Here is a 21,590-nt window from a genome sequence, read left to right on the forward strand (position 1 = left end):
TATGGAGTGACGTCACATAGGCGACATGTAGTCTTTCTCGTTATGTCTTTTCCACAACTGCTAGCCAAAGAATCATACAAGATACTGTCAAACTCGTAACATGAAAAATTATATAAAAAATTCACAGACACCATATGTTCACATTCATGGCACAATTCAAACGGGACCAGAAAATAATTATTTTCTCCCATTCACTTGCATTGACGATTTTTCAACCTAGAGGTCCACTTGGGGTTTTACGGATGGGCGGGACTGTCCTGCAGACTCAGAGACCTATACTTGGCAATGTCTCCGAAAATCGCTGTGTCATCAGTTCGCTGCCTCGGCCCACCACGATCACAACAGAACCGAATAAGATCTGGTGTAACGTCGTTAGAAACGTTCAAAAAACACTGGGTTTACTCGCATAAATGAGTCGGTCTGTGAAGATTTAAAGTCATTAGGTTCGTTGTTTTAGTTTCACTTTCGACTGGAAGTAAAATCTTCATTTCCTCTTAACTGTGAGAATGATGAACTGCGGTCTTGTGAATGAGAAAAACGAGTTAGGTATGAATTCACCTGTTTACTTTTACTGTTACTGTTACCTGTTTCCTAACTTAACACTTATATGTTGCTGTGGTGTTTTTGTATTAACGCGGTCTGCGTGTTTATTGGAAATTATAAAAATGAATAACGCTTATTTTTCACATTCCTGAATCCCGACTTGTGGATTTAGGCGTTGACGGACAAAAGCTTTGCTGTGGAAAAAATAACCATAAATCAAACAGGTCAAGATGACACTGGTTTCAGTCTTCTATTTTATCAAGTATATTTCAATGTCAGCTGGCGGGGCATGTTGTCACTTGTTCCTGTTCACCTTTATTCTGTTATTTATGGGGATGGAGTCTGTTAACCCTTAATTTATCTCTCAGAGAGATGTGATGTTCTGCTGTATTTTAGGTGCATTTAAGATTCTCTGTTTTATTTGAGGTTTATGTTCTGCTGTAAAGGTTTATTTGTGACGTTGTTCTGCTGTATTTGAGGTGTATTTGTGTTGTTCTGTTGGTTTGTGTGACTCAGTGCCTCTGAAGAGCATCTCAGTGGAGGTTCGTGTTCAGGATCATGTCTCCACAGTCTCCTCCACTCTGCTGTATGTGAATGAGGAAGAGCGCCCCCTGGAGGCCTTGTTCGTGTTCCCTCTGCCCGCTGATGCTGCTGTCTGCCACTTCAGTGCCAAGATCGGAGAGCAGGAGATTGTGGCAGAGGTGCAAGACAGAGAAACCGTGAGTCCAAATATAAGTCTGTAGGAAGCATATTTGCATATAATTTTTACTGTGCACCACGTAATATAATTGTGTCTTGCAGGCGAGGGATCAGTATGATGACGCTGTGAGTTCGGGTCAGCAGGCGTTTCTGCTGGAAGAGAGCGCAGAGAGTCCTGATGTGTTCAGACTGAGTGTCGGGTGTCTGTCGCCGGGTCAGAACGCTGCCGTCACCATCATCTACGTCACCGAGCTCGATGTGCAGGCCGACCACTCGCTGCACTTCTGTCTGCCGGCTGTACTCAACCCCCGATACACACCAGCAGGTACAGCAGCTGCTACACACACTTTATTAGCGGAGAGAAGCTGATTCTAACACACTCATTCTGTGTGTGTGTCAGGTTCAGTAGCTGGTATAGTCTCAGAGATTTCATCAGGATGTGGAGCTGCTCCCTACACGCTGACTCTCAGTGTCCATGTGAGCTCTCCAAAGCCCATCTCCAAACTAGAGTCCAACTGCACTCTGGATCCTCTAGTGTTCCTCCGCTCGGATCACACTCAGGCTACGGTACTGTGTGTGTCTTCATGTGTTTATCTGGATGTGTGAGCACAGCAGTGTTATGCATGTGTTTTTATGTGTGTAGGTGAATCTGAGTCCTGGTCACATGTTTGATAAGGACGTTGAGCTGTTTCTGTACTATCAGGATACCCATCAGCCCTCTGCTATAGTGGAGGCAGGAGTGGCCACTGCTCCATCAGGTCGGACCTGCAGATCACTGGCATTATGGGATTGAGTGATCAAGGTTTCACTGACTCTCTCTCTCTATTTCAGGCTCTCTGATGAGGGACCCAGTGGTCATGATAAGTTTGTACCCAGAATTCCCAGAGGAAGTGATGTCATCACAGGCAACACAAGGAGAGTTTATTTTCGTGATAGACAGATCAGGCAGTATGGATGAAGTGATGCATCATGGGCAAAGAGCACAGATGCGCATAGAAAGCGCAAAGGTAAGATTTAAGTGTGCCTTTGGGGCTTTTGACATTAGACATGTACCGGTATTTGGTAACGCGGTAACAGCAGAAATGCAGCAGTTACTCTGGTACTCAAACTCTATGGGTTTTAAAATAGAGTAGGCAGACTTTTTTTTACTTTTAGACAGAAATTTCACTTAGAATTTCAAATAGTCTAATGTCAAAAGCAAAAATAGCCAAGTAGTAGCTTGGTAAATTTGTTGGCGATCAAATATTCAAAATCTTTTTCTTCCTAGCTGCTAGATTACTGCAGTTTAAATGAAAATGAAAATTGGTTGATATACGAAGTGAGGCTAACCTCACCTGCCATTTTTCTCTCTCACATTCTAACCAGAGAAACAGAGCCGCTTTGCTGATGAAGTGAAATACTCAATGGTGATTGATTTGATACCGCCTAGTTATTAAGACAATTATTTAATTATGTTTCCATGTCTCTCTACTATAGGACACTCTGCTGTTACTGTTGAAGAGTCTGCCCATGGGATGCTACTTCAATATCTATGGATTTGGCTCTCATTTTGAGTCTTTCTACCCGTTAGTAACTACATTTAAAATATTCTAATGATATTTTGATAAGTGAGAGGAGAGTAGATGACTGTGTGTGTTTCACTGCAGTCAGAGTGTCGAGTACAGTCAGGACACAATGGATCAGGCTCTGAAGAGAGTGAAGGAAATGCAAGCAGACCTGGGCGGCACAGAGATTTTACAGCCTCTAAAACACATCTACAGTCAGCCCTCTAAGCCTGACCATCCCAGACAGGTACGACAACACCTCAACTACTCATTGACATTGATGTTAAAATATAAACAAGGCTTATGAATCAGATGTTTTTTCTCTTCAGCTGTTCATCTTCACTGATGGAGAGGTGGGAAACACTAAAGAGGTACTGGACCTGGTGAAACATCATGTTCACTCTCACAGGTAAAGGTCTGCTGGGTTTGATCTTCCCATCATTCATCTCTTCATCACTTACAGTAACAGAGTTTATTGTCTTCAGGTGTTTCTCATTCGGGATTGGTGAGGGTGCAAGTACCGCCCTCATCACAGGAATGGCCAGGGAAGGATCTGGTCACGCTCAGTTCATCACAGGCACCGACCGCATGCAGCCCAAAGTAAAGCTCTCCACTGGATTTCACAGGCACAGATGTTTCCTAGTCAAATGTCTCAATGGTTTCTCTTTCTCTTAAACTATCTCAGGTGATGCAGTCCCTCAGGTTTGCGCTGCAGCCCCATGTGTTTAATATCTCTGTGGATTGGACCCTTCCAGATGGCATTACTGTTGACACACTGTCTCAACCCATCAAAGTGCTCTTCCAGGGTCAAAGGGCACTCATTTACACCCAACTTAAAGGAGAGGTTGGATGATATAGCATGTGTTTCTTTAATGAGAATTAAGGTGTGTTCACACTTGACATGTTTGGTTGGATTAAAACGAACCCTGGTGTGATTGCTCTGTTAGTGCGGTTCATTTGAATAAGTGTGAACGCTGCCATCTGAACCCTGGTACTCAATAAACAAGCGCTGACAAAGGGTGGTGTGATTCAACTGAAATATGAACACAACATGGACCAAAGAGATCTAAACAAACCAAAACCAGGGCTTGATGTCACAAAAAGGCGACCCTAATAAGGTTTTTCTTGTCATAGTCATGATGTTTCCCATCACAGTTCAGTACAGGCATCAGAACCGCGTCTCACTTGCAAATCTTTGTTAGTGTGTGTGATGGAGGGATTCCTGCCGCTCTTTTGACTCCTTTAAACATTTTGTAAGCTCTTCACGAGTTGTCAGCTGGAAAAAATGCCTTGTTTTGGATGTTCGGTAAATACCATCTTAGAATATACATAATAAAAGCCTTTTGTTTTCTATCTTTAGGTTCGGTGTTAAAAATTACAACATGAACGTGAAGCGAATCAGGACCAAATGTATAATTATCTTTTCAGGTCCAGACCAAAATAACCAAGAGAACCGAACTACAAGTGTGAACACAACCTCATTTGTTTAAACTTTAGATGATAGAAATCTGCCTTTTCCCTCTCTTATAGAGTTCAGGAGGCTCTGAGGGAACAGTGACAGTCAAATACAGGCTTAAAGATCAACCAGTAACAAACCAGCTCCACTTCTGCCTCAAACCAACTGAGGAAACTGGGTAACACACATAAACACTGACAACAGCTCCAGTCCTGCTTCAGACCAACTCGCCTCTAAAACGCATTTTAAATGACTAGATCTATAACAAGTGCTGGGGTAACGTTACATGCAACACTCATTTTTCAAGTACATCAATTTACACCATAATATAATAATAAAAATAAAAATAATAATACGAAATCATAAATAAATAGATCCCACCTCTATTTAATAAAACACTTTGACTTTTTTTCTTTACAAAATCAGCAATCCATTACAATATAGATAGTGATACCTCATTTGATTATCAATTTAGTGTTTTTATTTATTTTTCGACACAATAATATAGCTTTTTTAAAGGTCCCATTGCATGGATTATTTTATTATTGTAGAATGTTTCCTGGGGTGCCCTTATAATGTTAGTATGTTTTTTAGATCAAAAGTTGTTATAATTTAGAAATAAAAGGCATTTTTCCTAGCCTGATTTTAGCCTCTGATTTGAACGCTCTGTTTGAAGGGGCGTGTCTGCTGTGAGACTTCAGTGTAAACGCCCACTGCTGTGATTGGCTGACATGCTTGCATATGAAATATCTAGTATTACATGTGGAACTCTCTCGAAAACTTTTACTATTACAGCTATTATACGTTTTTACTATTACAGCTATCGGGATTAACGAATCGTGAGAAGTATTTAGATCTATTCCCATCACATAAAAGGTTGCAGTGATGAGCATTGAGCAGATGACAGCCTGTTGATCGTGTGAATGAAGATCTTATCATTGCAACGCAGTTTCTGCACTCTCACTAATGATTTCACCAATGCAAACATGAGGTAAGTACAGTAAGAGCTTCGTTGTGCAGCGTAACAGCGTCATTGATTTCATAACGAGTTTTGGCAAGTGTCCAGATAAACTCGCGCTGTGTGATTGACAGCTTGGGCGATTGGAAAGGGATTGTTCTTTGATCGCTTTATATATTAATCACAGTTTAAGTAAGATTATTTTCATCCTACTAAGAGAAACGACGTGAAGTTGATCGTTTAGTCACTGGCTTGATTTACTGATGCATAAACAGTATTGAACGACTTTGAGAGAAAGATTATCTGTCTGAACTTGAACAATTACACATCAGAAATTCACATAACCCACTGGTTTTTCAGAGGCTCGGATGAAGGAACTAAAAAAATACTTTTGTGTTCATTTGTACATCCAAACACTGAGCAACTGCCGTGCTTCGCTCGTTTGCAAGCCATGATGTCTCTCGAGGAAAAACCAATATTGCGCTCGTGCAGCTCATTTTCTCATGGGCGGGCCAGAAGAGAAAGGGGAGGTGACCTTTCCCCTTATGACGACATAAGGGGAAGATTTCTAGATTCGCCCGTCTGAGCTTTCATTTTCTCAAAAATACCCAGGGCTTGGTTTACACCCATCAAAACGTCTAGCCACTGGGGGACCATAGGCAGGCTAGGGGAACTCATATTAAGGTTAAAAAACCTCATAAAGTGAAATTTTCATGCAATGGGACCTTTAATATCAGCCAATTGTTTTTCAGCTATAACATGAAAATAATTATTGGCTTATTGGTATTGGCCAGAATTAATATTAGTGCATCCCTATTATAGTTACTTTTTTACTTATGTAGTTTATTTCCTGACAATTTGATACTATTTAGTTGCATCTGCTATTTGATCATAATGAATCCCAGTAAACAGTTTTTGCCTATCTTGCCATTGCAGGTTGGCCGTCCACCGGCTGGCGGCTCGGACCCGGATCTGTTCTCTGGAGCAGGAGGAGAGGTCATGTGATTCAGATGTTGAGGGCATCAGGAGAAAGATAGTGGAGCTCAGTGTTCAGGCAGGAGTGAGCAGTGTTCATACAGCCTTCATTGCCGTTAATAAAGACAGCAGACAGACTGTGACAGGACCCCTGCTGCAGAGAAGAGTGCAGACATACGGTTAGTGCGACGATTAGCTGCTTTTCCACTGTCGGGCCAGTGCGAACCAGGGCTAACAGTGTTCTGGCTACGGCCAGTAGCCTTGGACCTCAAGCACTGAGCCCAAAATCATGCTGAGTTTCCACTGTGAGGTCAGTAGCCCCGCAGCGCCACCCTTAATACGCCTCCATAGAACGACGTCACACAACCCCACCTTTCCACCAGCTGACTAAAGCTAGATAGATCGCAAAATGAGCATGACAGAAGCAAACGTTTACTTAAAGACTTAAGATTCCAGCATTGATATTTGGCCAATGTTTTACAATAAATTTTTTTTACTGTGACATTAATTTATTAATTTGTATCAGGAGTGCACATCATCAAACCATTTAAGCACCTGCTTCCATTTATTTATGATCACAGGAATGCACAAAACAACAAGCCTTTAAGGCTTTTAAGTCCAAAGGTTTACACATTAAGAAATATATTGATAAAATATCATATGTTTACATCACATTTCTTTAGAAAGAGTAAGCATTTCTATAAATTTTCCATGAAATTATGCGATCTGACGAGGTTTCGAGCGATCTCTCCTGTTTCACTATACTGTTATCCTTTCACGAGAAGAAAACAGGAGTTATGAGTTATACTGTACGAGTTAACCAGAGTGCATGTAATTTATGACATATTATTCTAGTATCAACAAAGGCACAGGGAAGAGACAGATAAAACATGAAACCAAATAAATATAGGATTATAATCATAATATGATTTGTCTACGTTCTTCAAACAGTCTCTGGTATTTTCCTTAAACGTGTATTTATTATTGCAATGGTTAGCATTAGTAGCCTTTAGCATCGCATATAAATATATTTCTGCCTCATTCAGTTATTTCAAACACTTGTCGGTGTCTGAAAGTGAGTTTTGAGCTGAAAAGATTTGAAACTGTCTTAAATGTTGAAGTTAGCTGGTAGCCTGATTATAATAAAATGGGAAATGAGCAGCGGTGTTGACCGTCTCCTGACTCAGATAAACTCCGCCTTTACTCATGACCACTCCTCAAGCCAAACTCTATTTACAGCTATTGTGTGTGTATAAATTGCTTTTACTGTAACTTGACTATTTTAATCTGCTATTTGTATGTAATGAAATGTTGACTGAACTTGAACTTCCACACTTGACTGAATTTGTTTGTCATGATTTAATTTAGTAAAGAAATCATATAATAATATGCATTTTGTGTTCACCTCAATAATATGAGAAATCAATTGTTTTTCAGATTCAAATTTTGAATGTGGAATAACGATGACCGGTAACTACCCCCCCCCCCCCCCCCCCCTAATTACTAATTTAATTTAGTAAAGAAATCATATAATAATATGCATTTTGTGTTCACCTCAATAATATGAGAAATCAATTGTTTTTCAGAATCAAATTTTGAATGTGGAATAACGATGGACGGTAACTACCCCCCCCCCAATAAATATTTGTATTTTTTTAAATACAAATCATTTTATGATATATCATAAATTTGTGTGTGTTGTCTGTTCTTTTTGGGCAGCGAGTTACCCTGATTTAGGTAAAGGTGACATGTTACGGATAGATGAGCAATCCTTTCACTGTTACAAGGCAAAAAACGGTAAAAGCCCCAATGCACTCATGGGAAATATCGTTTTTGTTCTTCACTTGAGGGTAAAAAGGTATTTTTTTCTTCTTCTTTTTTTTTTCAGTGACTGCAACCAAACTGAACGGATTTATGACAAGTAATACAATGAATACAAAGTGTCACTAAATGTGCAACAAAAATGCATCGTCACCTCATGGTTAATGATTATTGTTTGTCATTTGCAGAGGCTCTGAATTTCTTCCGCCGTGGTTCTAAGACTGCAGCCGCCCCGACTGTTCAGACAAACTCTCAAAGCAAGAGTGATGGTATATGCAGTACACACACACACACACACACACACACACACACACACACACACACACACACACACACACACACCACTGGAAATGGAATGGAACACGTTGCATTGTGGGATATAATATTGTACGTGTGCTCTGTTTTATACTGAACATTTTGAAAAATGTAGTAGGTCATGAAATTCATTAGATTTTATTTTTATTTATTAAAAATACTTATTTTTGTTATATATTATTGTTATATATTATTAGAATGATTTTAAAAAGGGCAAAGGTCCTTCTAAATAAATTTTCTGCACATAATATGAACAATATAATTTTGTGTGTTCAGCTGCTCCTGATCCCCAGAAGGACCCGTTACTCCAGCTGGTTTCTCTCCAAAAGGCGTCAGGCTGCTGGGATCTGGACGCCACACTGGCTGATGCGTTTGGGAAGACGGAAGATGAGCTGACCAATCAGAAGCCAGCACAGGTGAGAGATGTGATGAATAATAAGACAGCTGTGATTGTGTCCAGTAACAAATGCAGTGTATGATGGTTTGTGCACAGGTGGAGGGGTCAGTATGGGCCACTCTCCTGGCTCTGATCTGGTTATACGGCTGTAAAATAGACCAGCGGGACGAGTGGCAGTTTGTGGCCATGAAGGCAGCGTCATGGATCGGCTCTCAGAAAGGTGAGATCTCCATTCCAGACCACATTCACTCAGTCAGCGTTCATCAAGACACGCTTGAGCAAATATCTTCAGTTCTTTGACACACACACTGATGATTTGAGTGTGTGTGTGTGTGTTTCAGTGGGCGATCTGTCTCAGTGTGTGTGTGTGGGTAATGTCCTGCTCGGATGTCAGGTGACCAAAGAGACTCTGGGAATCTGAAGACGTCTGTGTTTCTACTTCCTGTGCTATAATACAAAAGACAGTAAGACAACTAACAAGTTGACAGCATAGATTCATCAGTGTAATAGCTTTAAATATGTATGATACGATTTATAGCATGAAATTCAGACAAAATGCAGCAAAATCAACCAAAATGATTTAAAAATGGCCTATAATGGAGATTGCACTTATTGCACTTTTTGCATTTGTAATCTTTTTTTTTTAAACTAACATCCAGTTGTTAATCATTGTTGTTTATAATACTATACATTTGTACTAACCTGTACTTATCTCTACTTTGTCCACTAAATCAAACTGTTTCAGTGTGTGTGTGTGTGTGTCAACAGCAGTCAACATACAGCAGTCAACATTTGAAGTGGATCAAATAAGTTCATCAAAGTTGTCCTAAGACAAGAACGGGTATTGTTCAAAAATCATGTATAACTTTGATGAAAGGTTATGATCCACTTAAAATGTTGACTACTGAATATAAAATCTGAAATTATAGGTACTTTCTGCTTTTCTGTCATCAGAAAAAAGGAGCTTGGATTGTGTCTTGCCATTCAGGACCATCCTAATACAGTGTCTAACTGCCTATAAATGTAACGGGTACCATATGTGACAATGTTATGAGTGTTAATTAAATAATGTGCATTAAAACAGCTTTGGAAACCTATTTTTACTTTGCCTTCAAATTATTGTTACTGTTCAAATTCACGTCATTTGAGATGCGTTGGAAGTTGTGATGTTGTATTTGATTATATTAATGGCTTTCAGGAAAAAAAAGAATTCCAGAATTTTTCATTTGATGCATCTATCGACTTTGTCGGATACTGTTAATAAACAAATGTTACTATCGAGAGTGTATATGTAAGAGAGTAAATTTTCTAAAAGCTCACAAGATCAAAAGTGGCCACAGTTGCATTTTAAATACTACTTGTTTTTGGACCTGCTTAAGTTACAAACAGTACCGACAGTACCGTCCTTAAACAACAAAGAAAAAAATAGAGAAATTGGTCAGTAAGAAATATACGCATGGATATGCACGTGTAGATTCACAGTGTAGCCTAGCATACAGAGCAGTTTGTCTGTAACTTAAACATTTTTATTATTTTTCTTTATTAAGGATTTTCAAATAATACAAACATCGAAAACAAAGACAAACAAGCAAACAAACAACCCCCAAGCGCTGCAAGTTAAATAAAATGTACAATGTACAAATGTGTATGTTTGCAGAAAACATAAGTCAAACCAAGAGAAGCCAAAACTTTCTTAAAATAAAAATGTCAAAATTTGTGTAGAAAGGATTGGAGAAGATCCCAAAGACTCGTGAATTTGTCCTGTTTGTGGCTGAGGTCATAAGTTAATTTCTCCAGAGGAAGAAAGGCTGACAGCTGAGAAATCCACATAGAAATAGTAGGGACCTGAGATGTACGCCATTTTAATAGTTTACATTTCTTAGCCAGGAATATAAGGGTTGTAAACAGAGGTTTAAAGTCTGAGTCGAGCAGGTCTTTAGGAATGTCATTCAGCAAAAAAGTGAGGGGGATAAAATAAAACGTTTTTAAATCACCATTTTTAATGGTAAATGTCTTTTTGAACCCGTTTCTCAGGTTGTTATTGAATGTAGGGGGCGGTAATTCAACAAGCGCGCGCCGTTTCACACAGCGAAGAAAAAGACACAAACAACAGCATCTGAATGGACTTTTGAAGCACGCTGCTTCCTCATGAGTCAGTGAATAATATTCTAAATCACACTGATATACACTTATTAATCAGTTATTTTTATTAACATCATCATCCAGAGCAGAGTGTTTTAATGGCGTCAGGAAGCGCACTGATCTTTGATGAGGAGATGACTCGTTATAAACTCCTCTGGACAGAGTAAGTCATCGTTTCACTTTCAAAAGTGTCGTTATACTATTAATTTCAGACATGATATAACCTTAGTACCATAGCGTTCAGTGAAGGATCTCACAGTCATATGCATTGCAAATATGGTCACATGAATATGTAATCATTCTGTATATGATGGTATTACTACCGTAACCTGATCCCGTCAAAATACTTGCACCGATTCTTTTAGTTTGGGATTTGATTTAATCTATATCATTCCTTACGTGTCAAAATTATCATCATTTATATCTGTGAACTGAAATATTTGTACATTAAGTTAAGCTAAATGAAAATGGGAAATGTTGCCTTAGCAACTAGCTGAAATAAAATCATTAAATAAAATTTCATTTTATTTTAGATGTTTATTTTATTTCAAGTAATTTAAATACATTAAATAAACATTTAGTTTTAGTTTCAGTTTCAGTTATAATAATAATCCTGGTAAAAACATTTTTTTTACTATGTACACTGTGCGTTTTTAGTATTGCAACCACTTAGAAAGAGTATTAATTGCAGTTTGAAGTCAATAACAAAATTGCAGTGATTGATATTATCATTAAATAGTTTATTACTGGGAATAATTATATTGTTTATAGTGATAGGCCGTTAAATCTGTCGATATTTGGCTGTTTTGAATCGACACAAGTCAATTACTGCGCATTCCCAGATTCCCATTCTGCCAGTTCCTTCATCTACCAAAATACTTCTCAATGGATCATTTCAATTTCAGTTTATTTATAAAGCGCAATTAAACACAACTACCGTTGACCAATGTGCTGTACAGAGTAAAAACCAATAATAAATGGTCTGTTTTCACATTAATATCTAGTTCAGTCATAAAACTCTAGAGGGCGCCAACTAATCGGTCCTTTACATGCAATCTGCAAGAAATCACATCAGTACCGCTGACACAAGCTGATTGGCCTCTGCTGATCCTGCAGCCAATGAGATTGCTTGCTCAACATTTAAATAATCTGGTTCAGTATTTGCTGTAAGCTAGTTCTGCAGTGCCATCAGAGCTCCTCTGAACCCCATCCATCTCCACCTGTCTAAATCTGCTACAGGATTTATGTATGTCTATTTATGCTGCAGCATAATTGTTCACAGCAGTGTATCTATTAGCAGTAACAAGTCCATACTTGCTCTGCATCAGCAGCAGTGTAGCACATCTAGTCCAACAAGACCAGATACATGCTTATTAGCAGATACATAGCATGCTAAAACTATTCCTAGAGTTGTCATGATTGAAATCTAATGGCTGTTTCTCTGTCCAGTCCAGTGTGTGAGATCGAGGTGCCCGAGCGTTTGACCGTGTCGTATGAAGCGCTCAAGACACACGGCGTGGCACAGAGATGCGCACAAGTGCCGGTCCGCCAGGCCACCGAGCAGGAGATCTTACTCGCGCACAGGTTAGTGGACTTTCAGCGCATGACCTTAAACCAGGCCAGTTTCTATTCCTGTTCAATTAAGTTTGGGTTTTGAAATCTTTTGTGTTTAATGCAGTGAGGAATATTTGGAGGCCGTCAAACAGACTCCGAACATGACCGTGGAAGAGCTGGAGGCATTTTCCAAGAAGTACAACGACGTCTATTTCCACCAGGTACGTCCAGATTGTTCGTGCTTGTTGGGTTGAGATGAGTGCAAACGCTTTCCAACTAGGGATGCGCCGATATGAACATTTTGGCCAAATACCGATAACCGATAATTCTTTATATTTGAAAGCCGATAACCGATATATTGGCCGATAAATCAAATTAATTTTTCAAAAACAAAAGTTTCATCATTAAACTCTGTCCCAAACACTCATTATGATTTTATGTAGCCTTTATGACAGACTTGCGCTACACATGTTGCACTTAACTGTATTTTCCAAATCATATTTCAAGCAGTTCAAAGCCGTCATGTTGAACAGTGCATCTGAAGTGTCTCAGCTGAAGGAAATAATCCATTATTTATCAGCTTTAATATATCTGCCAAATTTTCTTATTGGACCGATAACGATATCATTAAAAATGAACATATATCGGCCGATACCGATACGTCGTGCATCCCTATTTCCAATGCAGCCTGTCATGTGACTGCAGAACATCTATCGCTGTGCTAAGCTGGCGGTGGGCGCTACGCTGCAGCTGGTGGACAGTGTCGTGAAGACAGAGGTCAGGAACGGCATGGCGCTGGTCAGGTGAGCACACATCCAACAGCTGCTGCTTTCATTATATATAAAAAAAAAAAACTACCTGCTTATATTTATAATATTTATATTTATTATATTATAATATATAATATTTGCTCCGCCAGTGCTGTGAGTTCGAGGCAGGACTCCCTGTTTGTCCGAAACTAAACTAAAACGAAACTGAAACTAAAATAATTTTTTTCTTTTATTATTAACAATTTTGATCAAATTGAACTAGTTTTTAATGTAATGATACATTTATCATTATTAGCAATATTTAATTGTTAATAAGTAAGTATTAGTAATATTTAATAATATTTTAATTTAGTATTACATTTAATTATGAATTATTGTTGTTTTTGTTTATTAACAATATCTATAATATATAAACGTAATATTTGAATGTTTGAATTGAAAGTTTAAGTTTACTTGTGTTCATATTAAACATTAATAATATAAAACTAATTGTTATTGTTAGTATTAAAATTAATAATGAATGTTTTAATGTATAAATGTAATACTTAAATTTAATGTTTTTAATATAATACATTCTATTTTATTATTATTACTATTATTAACAGTAATTATTTTAATATTAAATATTAGTAATATTTAATAAAATTTAAATGTAGCATTTTAATTTGATATTAATAAATGCAACTCTTTAATGTAATGTTTTTAATTTAATAATACATTTAATTATGTATTATTAATATTTAATTGTTAATTTTAAAACAAAATTATTTAATACATTTCATTCTAAATTATTATTATATTAGTATTATAATGTATAGTTCAACGCTATTAATTAATTTTATTATTATTATTATCAATATTTAATTATCTTCATATTAAATATTAATACTATTTCATAAAATATAACGGTAACATTTTAATTTAATTAAATGTTTATTAATATTAGTAGCATTTAATTATTTATTATTATTAATAATAGTAGCTAATCAACACGTCTATGTGTTGGTTATTGGACACTTAAACATAAAAATAATTAGTATTTGTATTGGTCATAAACAACACAATATATGTTGATGTCTAGTTTTTAATAATTGATCTTGTTCTCTTTTCTGTGTGCCTCAGGCCTCCAGGACACCACAGTCAGCGCTCTGCTGCAAACGGTTTCTGTGTGTTTAATAACGTGGCCATCGCGGCTCTTTATGCTAAGAAGAGCTACAGCCTGAACAGGTGAACGCTGCTACACCTGTGATACTCGCTGAAGGACAGCTAAACTGCTGCTGTTGCAGATGGAGGATTTTGCGGAACATTTTCCATCTGTCATACAGATGAGAGATGAGTTTGAGCTTGTGTTTTTCTTTTCCAGGGTTTTGATTGTGGACTGGGACGTCCATCATGGACAAGGTGTCCAATACTGCTTTGAGGAGGACCCAAGGTGAGTCCATCTCGCTTCTGATGGACAATATCATTTACTAACTAGATGTTTACGTTTTCAGAAGGAAATGTGAGTGATCTTTACCCGAGCAATACTTTTATTTGATTTGATTTAATTCTGTTTTGTTAATTTTTAAATTTTTAAATTTTTAAATTTTATTTTATATAATTTTATTTTATTTTATTTTCATATTTTTATTTGAATTTTTTTTTATTTGTAAATAAGTTATTTACATTTTCCCCATCTGTTTTTATTATCCACCAGATGAAAATAATTGCATACCTGCACAATTTGAGGAATCGTTTATGCAGATATCACAATCTTTCCCCAAGCACGAGCACTAATTGATTTCTCATTCACCCTAGCGTGCTTTATTTTTCCTGGCATCGTTACGAGCATCAGACCTTCTGGCCCAATCTCCCAGAGTCGGACTATACAAGCGTCGGGAAAGGCAAAGGATCCGGTTTCAACATTAACCTCCCCTGGAACAAGGCAAACAAAAAACTGCCTTCAGTGAAATGCATTTCATAATAGCAGTGCATGCCAATCAAATCCAGTTTTGAACAATCATTCTTATTTGTTTCAGTGAAATTTCAGAATGATTGTTTGCTTTGTTTTGTGCAGGTGGGCATGACGAACAGCGACTATCTTGCTGCCTTCTTCCATGTTCTTTTACCTGCCGCATACGAGGTAACGTTACCCGTCGCACGACAGTAAAGGCCCGTTCACTCCACAGACCATAACTATAACAATTTACTTCTAAAACTCGTCCTAAATATAAATCCACACCACAACTATAACGATAACAACACGGTGAAACGATATATTTGTAATCACTTTCAGAACGATTTTGTCCAGCTGATGAATGATATAAACATTGACAGCCAATCAGAATCCTTCCTGAAGAGCTTGAGCATTTAAAGCGGCAGACAACAAAACTGCAGCATGAACAAAACAATAAAGTGTGTTGGTATGAATGCTAATATATTTATTGCCATACTTATTGTTCTTGGTGTGAACGGGCCTCAAGTGTTGGGCCATTGGAGCTTTTTCGTTGTTTCTAAGTTGTTTTCTCTTTCAGTTTGATCCAGAGCTGGTTTTGGTGTCTGCTGGTTTTGATTCAGCCATTGGAGATCCAGAAGTAAGAGACTTTTTTTAAATTTGTGATTGTCCGAGGCGAGTTCCTTAAAGTCCCCCTGTGGTGAAAATCAAGCTTTTAATGTTGTTTATGTGTCTATGTGGTGTTTTTAATGTGCTTTTAAGACAAACCATGTGTAAATTCATAAGTCGACACCAATGCTGAGTATTTTCTCCTTAAAACTGCAGTGAACCAAAGACAGTCTCAGAAATCGCTGGTGTTTCTGACATCACAAACTATCTTGTAACCAATCAGGTCAACCTGTGATCGTCAACGAGTGGATCTCTGAGCTGAGCTGAGTGAGTGGAGGCGGGGCTCATTTGCATATTCATAGAACCGCGCATACTAAATGAGTCAAGGGTGTCGAGTTACACAAAGCTATTTTAAGGCAAGAAAAAAACATTTTAATATGTAATCAAGAATGAGTTGTAAGGGATAAAATGATTGACTACAGGGGGACTTTAACTGTTACTTCCCTTTCAGGATCTTGTTTAGTCTATCAGGCTGCTCTCCAACGTTTCAGCCCTATTTCATGGGCCGTATGTGATGATATCAGTTGACAATGTTGTCTTTTCTGGTTTAGGGTGAAATGTGTGCTTCTCCTGAGATCTTTGCCCACCTCACCCAACTGTTGATGCCTTTGGCTGCAGGCAAGATGTGCGCCGTCCTGGAGGTCAGGTGTCATTTTCAAACAAAACCTGGATTCATTTCATTTTAAATACCCGTCCTCTGTTTGATTTCTCTTGGTTTCTTTCGATCGTGTTTAGGGAGGGTACAACCTGACTTGTCTGGCCCAGTCAGTTTGCCAAACCGTCCAGACGCTTCTTGGAGATCCGGCCCCGCCGCTGTCAGGGCTCGGAGCCGCTTGTGAGAGGTGAATTGAGCTGTCAATCAAGCGGCGAGTGCTTTTCATTGGTTGAAGTGCACTTAAGTTGCCCCGCCCTCAGTGAAATCTTATTGGTCCAAAGTCCTGCCGCATACATTTACCATCAAATACATCCTGATTGGTTGCAATATGCAACATTTGATATCACTTTATTTTATAGTGTAATTGTTACACGTTACATGTAGTTTTAATTACATGCACCTAAACCAAACCCTAATCCTAACCCTATAGTAAGTACATGTAGTTACTTAATATTACTCAGTACTTAAATGTGTAATTACAGTGTAACACACACCTTAAAATAAAGTGTAACCATATTTAATGTGGACAAACAAATCACTTGTCACTAGAAAGCTGGAGTTATATGTTGTGTGTTCTTTCTCAGCGCACTGGAATCTATTCAAAATGTCCGCCAAGCTCAATCATCGCACTGGAGCTGTTTTAAACACGTAGGTTAGTGCTTGTTTGTTTACTTTTGCTCAAATGAAATTGCCATTTTCCTTTCACTTTAAAGGAATTGTGTTTATTATAAAGTCAAATGGTGGTACTTCTCAAGTAGTAAGATACAAAATGTAGTGACAATGCAAAGCTGAATGTTCAGCATCATTACTCCAGTATATTAGATTAGATCATTTTTATCTGTCCTGTTCTTAAGAGGCTCATTCAGAAACGAGCACAAAGCGGCCCAGACTGGACGAGAAGAACGGCGCAACAAAAGAGGCACCAGAGACCAATACAGAGAAGAACAGTCAGGCTATCGTGTGGCCTGAACCTTTAGCCAGGACATCAGCATGTGTGCGAACTGTCATAGCGCCCCCTCCTGGTGTGGAGGTCTCACTGCCTGAGGGCTGCCAGCGTTTGGAGGGTGTTTCCCAAAGTACCACTAAAGAAGTACAAAGTATCCGGTTGGTAAAATAATAGTATCAGATCAGAAAACCTGGTGTTACTCTTATAGGGCGCATTGTAACCCATTTTTTCCCAATTCTAGGGATAAACATTTCCAAGGCGTCACGGACCAAAGCGTCCTCCAGCCTCTTGGAAATGTAATTTCAGTCCTCGACCAGATGATGAGTAAAGAGGTGAGGAAGTGATAGCGGAGGTCTGGGGGGTGGTGTTGTGTGCAGTGTTTGGTAACGGACTGTAACTTCATCAGGTGTGTAACGGATGCGTCGTGGTGTGTGACTCGAGTGTGTCCGTACGCTGTGCTTTTCAACACGCACTTGCTGAACGGTACAACACTTCTTAGACTTACAGAATTTTTTTTTTTTTTAAATCACCTTGATCAGATTAATAATTACCTGTTGTGTGATATTAAATTCAGTGCTTGTGTTTTTGATGAAGGGTTATGGTTGTTTTTATTGGAGATGAGAATATACCAGTCATTACTAATGATGGGTGAGACAGTTATTACTATCTATCTATCTATCTATCTATCTATCTATCTATCTATCTATCTATCTGTCTGTCTGTCTGTCTGTCTATCTATCTATCTATCTATCTATCTATCTATCTATCTATCTATCTATCTATCTATCTATCTATCTATCTATCTATCTATCTATCTATCTATCTATCTATCTATCTGTCTATCTATCTGTCTGTCTGTCTGTCTATCTATCTATCTATCTATCTATCTGTCTGTCTATCTATCTGTCTGTCTGTCTGTCTGTCTATCTATCTATCTATCTATCTGTCTGTCTGTCTGTCTATCTGTTGTCTATCTATCTACTGTATCCATCTATCTATCTATCTATCTTTCTATCTATTGTCTATCTACTCTATCTATCTATCTATCTATCTATCTATCTATCTATCTATCTATCTATCTATCTATCTATCTATCTATCTATCTATCTCTCTACTGTATCTATCTATCTATCTACTGTATCTATCTATCTATCTATCTATCTATCTATCTATCTATCTATCTATCTATCTACTGTATCTATCTATCTACTGTATCTATCTATCTATCTATCTATCTATCTCTCTACTGTATCTATCTATCTACTCTATCTATCTATCTCTCTATCTATCGTCTATCTATCTACTGTATCCATCTATCTATCTATCGATCTATCGTCTATCTACTGTATCTATCTATCTATCTATCTATCTATCTATCTTCCTTCCCCTGTTTTTTGCTGTCCCTTTAATCGAGTATATTAGAAATAATTTGGTCAGTTATTTAGAAATGCAGCTGTCCTGACCGCAGTGGGCGTCTCTCTCCTCAGGAAGGTGTTTCTAGTCCAGATCCGTACGGAAGAAACCGAAGAGACGTGTGGGAACCGTTTGTCCTTGTGTCTGAGAGAGGTGCGTGATCACACTTGATATTGTCTCAGATTTCGTCTTGTTGCTATGAAGTCACTTCCTCTTCCTGCTTGTCTGCAGGGCGAGAGCTTCACGGCAGGTTTCATGCAGGCGGTTCTGGGCCTGATCCTCCCCCTGGCGTACGAGTTTAACCCCGGGCTGGTGCTGGGGGTTGTGGGAGAAAGTGGAGTGAAGACTCATTTGGCACCAGTCTGGGGTCACCTGACCTGCTTACTTCAGGGTGTGGCACAGGGCCGGACGCTCGCTCTACTGCAGGTCAGAATCTTTTTTTTTTTTTTTTTAAAGGCCCAAAACATCAATCTATAGTATTTATTTGCATTAAATGTATTTATTTCATTGTTTTAAATATATTTATTTAAAATATATTGGATTTAAATGCTATTATTTTAAATGTAATTGTTTTGAATTAAATTTTATTTATTTTTACATTTAAAACTAATAAATACTTTTAAAACTAATAAATACAATGTACATAAATACATTTCAAATAAATAACTGAATACAGTTTATTTATTTTAAGTTTATTTTAAATGTATTTGCTTTAAATGTATTAATTTAAATGGATTTATTTTTTATTTAAATCAAATAAAAACTTTAAAAACACAAATGTGATTAAAATAAATAAATACATTAAATAAATAAATACAATTTATTTATTTTAAATGAAATTTATATTTTATTTTAAAATACGAATTGAATTTTGAATTAAAAACAACTTAATACATTTATAATTTAAAATACATAAATAACTGTTCCTTTATTTATTTAAAATGCATTTATTTACGTATTTGTTTAAATAAGCTTAAATATTAAAATAAATACATTTTTAAATAAATAAGCACATTTTAAATAAATAAGTGAATTAAATTATTTATTTTAAATATATGTATTTATTTATTTTAAATGCATTTATTTATAGTGCATTTGTGTATTTTCTTTTGTGTATACTTCTGTATGAGAATTTTGGCTTGTACAATAAACATATAGAAAATTTTTAATAGATGGATTTTTAGTTGTATGTCATCTATTGTATGTCTAGCTTATCAATATGGCCTAGAATATTAACTGAGAACCATCTGTATTGTTGGGTTTCCACACAAATCAGTGTTTCATGGCGTGCCATAGTGGTTAAGCCCATGTCTGGTAAAGCTACAGTATATGCGTGTCTTAACGCTGCTTGCTACCAGTAAATCACAATATATGCATGTCTTCAGGGCTATGACAAAGATCTGGTGGAGGTTACGGTCGCTGCCCTGTCTGGGGCCCCTGTTCCCCCCCTCGGGGTCTTGGGGGCCCCCAAACCTGAAGACGTTCAGATGATAGAAAAGCAGAGACAGAGGCTGCAGAAACGCTGGGGTCTGCTGCGGTGCACAGGTACTGAGACTGAAGTTAACTCAAATATTAGACAGAGCATGCAAATGAGTGCATTTACAAAACATACATCACATATGTTCATCAAAACAGGCCTACGTTCATATATGGTCACATGCTTTCTGTGAACTAGGAAGGCTTTAATGTACTTGCATGAATAGATGAATAACAGTGTGTGTTTGTGCAGTTTCAGAAAGCTGATGGAAGCCTCTGGAACATTGAACAACCTGCGTTTTGATGTCCAGTTATGGAAAATCATGACTTGTACTTCTTTGTACTTTTTTAAATGTTACATTTTGTATGGCATTAAAAATAAACCTGATACAGTCTTTGTTGGTACCGTAGTTTTTGTTTAACTGTGATATATATATGTGTGTGTGTGTGTGTGTAGGTGTAGGGTTTGTCTGGTCAGAAGTGAGCTAAATTTGGGGATGTAAGCGAATTATAATTGCTATAAATTTAGAATAATTAATTATAAATGTCTTGCTGTATTCCTCATTTGTTAGTTGCTTTTGATAAAAGCGTCTGCTAAATGAACTAGGGTTAGTACTTATGATTAACCTCTACATCTTGGATAGCTAGGTAGACGTGTGTTTTGTTGTGTTTATCTGTCTGACTATAAGTGTGTCTCAAAATGACAGTTATGATGTTTGTTACAACACTTTTCCATGACTGACTGACTGTATATCAGGAGTTACAGTTTGGTCATACTTCCTTTTTTACTGCTATGCCTCTTAAACTATTTTGTGTGTGTGCTAAATTCTTCACCACACCCAGAGAAAACGGTTATATTTGTTCATTCTTTCTGATTTTGTTTCATGATCCGTATGGTTGTGCATGGCATGTGATGCTTTTACAAATCCACTGGGTGGCAAATGTTACCAGCTAAAAAAAAAAGAATGGTCGTCCAGTATGGGGCGCAGATTGGCCAGAAACCTCAGTTGAACTGCATTTACTTTTTCTGTCTTATTGGCGATATTTGTATTATCGATAACGGTATGATCACCTAAATGTATATCTTAGTCAGAGCAGATACATATTTAATTTTGCGTGAATGAGGCTGTGAGGAGTATACTTAGTCTTACAGTTGTACTAAATCACGTTATTTTCAAAACTCACAACTTTCAAACAGTTTTAGGGAGTTTTTGTCTACTGAATGCATTTTTGTAAATATGTTTTGTCAGCTGAACAACTGACATGTAGTACAATCTATTGAAAACACTATTTCTATCGCTCACAACCTTATTTTCATTCCTGT

At 37.5% G+C, this 21,590-nt stretch overlaps 2 protein-coding genes across 4 annotated transcripts; both read left to right on the forward strand.

The window, feature by feature from the left end:
* Positions 1 to 240: 240 nt before the first annotated feature.
* LOC311283430 (von Willebrand factor A domain-containing protein 5A-like) lies at positions 241 to 9,805 on the forward strand. 3 transcript variants are annotated; one of them, XM_084397804.1, is made up of 21 exons: positions 241 to 546; positions 1,060 to 1,262; positions 1,345 to 1,567; positions 1,643 to 1,809; positions 1,886 to 2,000; positions 2,074 to 2,249; positions 2,719 to 2,807; positions 2,889 to 3,033; positions 3,116 to 3,195; positions 3,272 to 3,386; positions 3,472 to 3,630; positions 4,317 to 4,420; positions 6,137 to 6,354; positions 7,613 to 7,645; positions 7,762 to 7,794; positions 7,895 to 7,972; positions 8,064 to 8,096; positions 8,185 to 8,265; positions 8,588 to 8,727; positions 8,805 to 8,928; positions 9,050 to 9,805. In XM_084397804.1, exons 1-21 carry the CDS (start codon positions 507 to 509, stop codon positions 9,127 to 9,129), a joined length of 2,436 nt encoding a protein of 811 aa, XP_084253930.1. In that variant the 5' UTR covers positions 241 to 506; the 3' UTR covers positions 9,130 to 9,805. The 3 variants fall into 3 exon arrangements, with proteins under 3 accessions (XP_084253930.1, XP_084253931.1, XP_084253932.1); XM_084397805.1 differs by having other exon boundaries at positions 7,895 to 7,912; positions 9,050 to 9,804; XM_084397806.1 differs by lacking the exon at positions 8,064 to 8,096 and having other exon boundaries at positions 7,895 to 7,912; positions 9,050 to 9,804.
* Positions 9,806 to 10,536: 731 nt separating this feature from the next.
* LOC311282484 (polyamine deacetylase HDAC10-like) lies at positions 10,537 to 20,661 on the forward strand. The gene is made up of 20 exons (XM_084396284.1): positions 10,537 to 11,013; positions 12,300 to 12,434; positions 12,529 to 12,625; positions 13,110 to 13,207; positions 14,297 to 14,401; positions 14,538 to 14,606; positions 14,972 to 15,098; positions 15,231 to 15,296; positions 15,688 to 15,747; positions 16,328 to 16,417; positions 16,512 to 16,618; positions 17,016 to 17,083; positions 17,286 to 17,535; positions 17,619 to 17,709; positions 17,784 to 17,860; positions 17,972 to 18,025; positions 18,865 to 18,943; positions 19,022 to 19,216; positions 20,176 to 20,335; positions 20,520 to 20,661. Exons 1-20 carry the CDS (start codon positions 10,949 to 10,951, stop codon positions 20,531 to 20,533), a joined length of 2,007 nt encoding a protein of 668 aa, XP_084252410.1. The 5' UTR covers positions 10,537 to 10,948; the 3' UTR covers positions 20,534 to 20,661.
* Positions 20,662 to 21,590: the final 929 nt, after the last annotated feature.

Source organism: Rutilus rutilus (genome assembly GCF_951802725.1).
Source record: "Rutilus rutilus genome assembly, chromosome: 23".
NCBI classification, from domain to species: Eukaryota; Metazoa; Chordata; class Actinopteri; order Cypriniformes; family Leuciscidae; genus Rutilus; species Rutilus rutilus.

Bases quoted from the DNA above. Each gene is read 5' to 3' on its own strand.
- LOC311283430 (XM_084397804.1), top strand. From the start codon at position 507: ATGATGAACTGCGGTCTTGTGAATGAGAAAAACGAGTTAG. The intron at 1,568-1,642 runs GTACAGCAGCTG...TGTGTGTGTCAG, and splicing joins CCCCCGATACACACCAGCAG to GTTCAGTAGCTGGTATAGTC. The intron at 3,196-3,271 runs GTAAAGGTCTGC...TATTGTCTTCAG, and splicing joins CATCATGTTCACTCTCACAG to GTGTTTCTCATTCGGGATTG.
- LOC311282484 (XM_084396284.1), top strand. From the start codon at position 10,949: ATGGCGTCAGGAAGCGCACTGATCTTTGATGAGGAGATGACTCGTTAT. The intron at 17,710-17,783 runs GTGAGGAAGTGA...TAACTTCATCAG, and splicing joins ACCAGATGATGAGTAAAGAG to GTGTGTAACGGATGCGTCGT. The intron at 19,217-20,175 runs GTCAGAATCTTT...GCATGTCTTCAG, and splicing joins GGACGCTCGCTCTACTGCAG to GGCTATGACAAAGATCTGGT.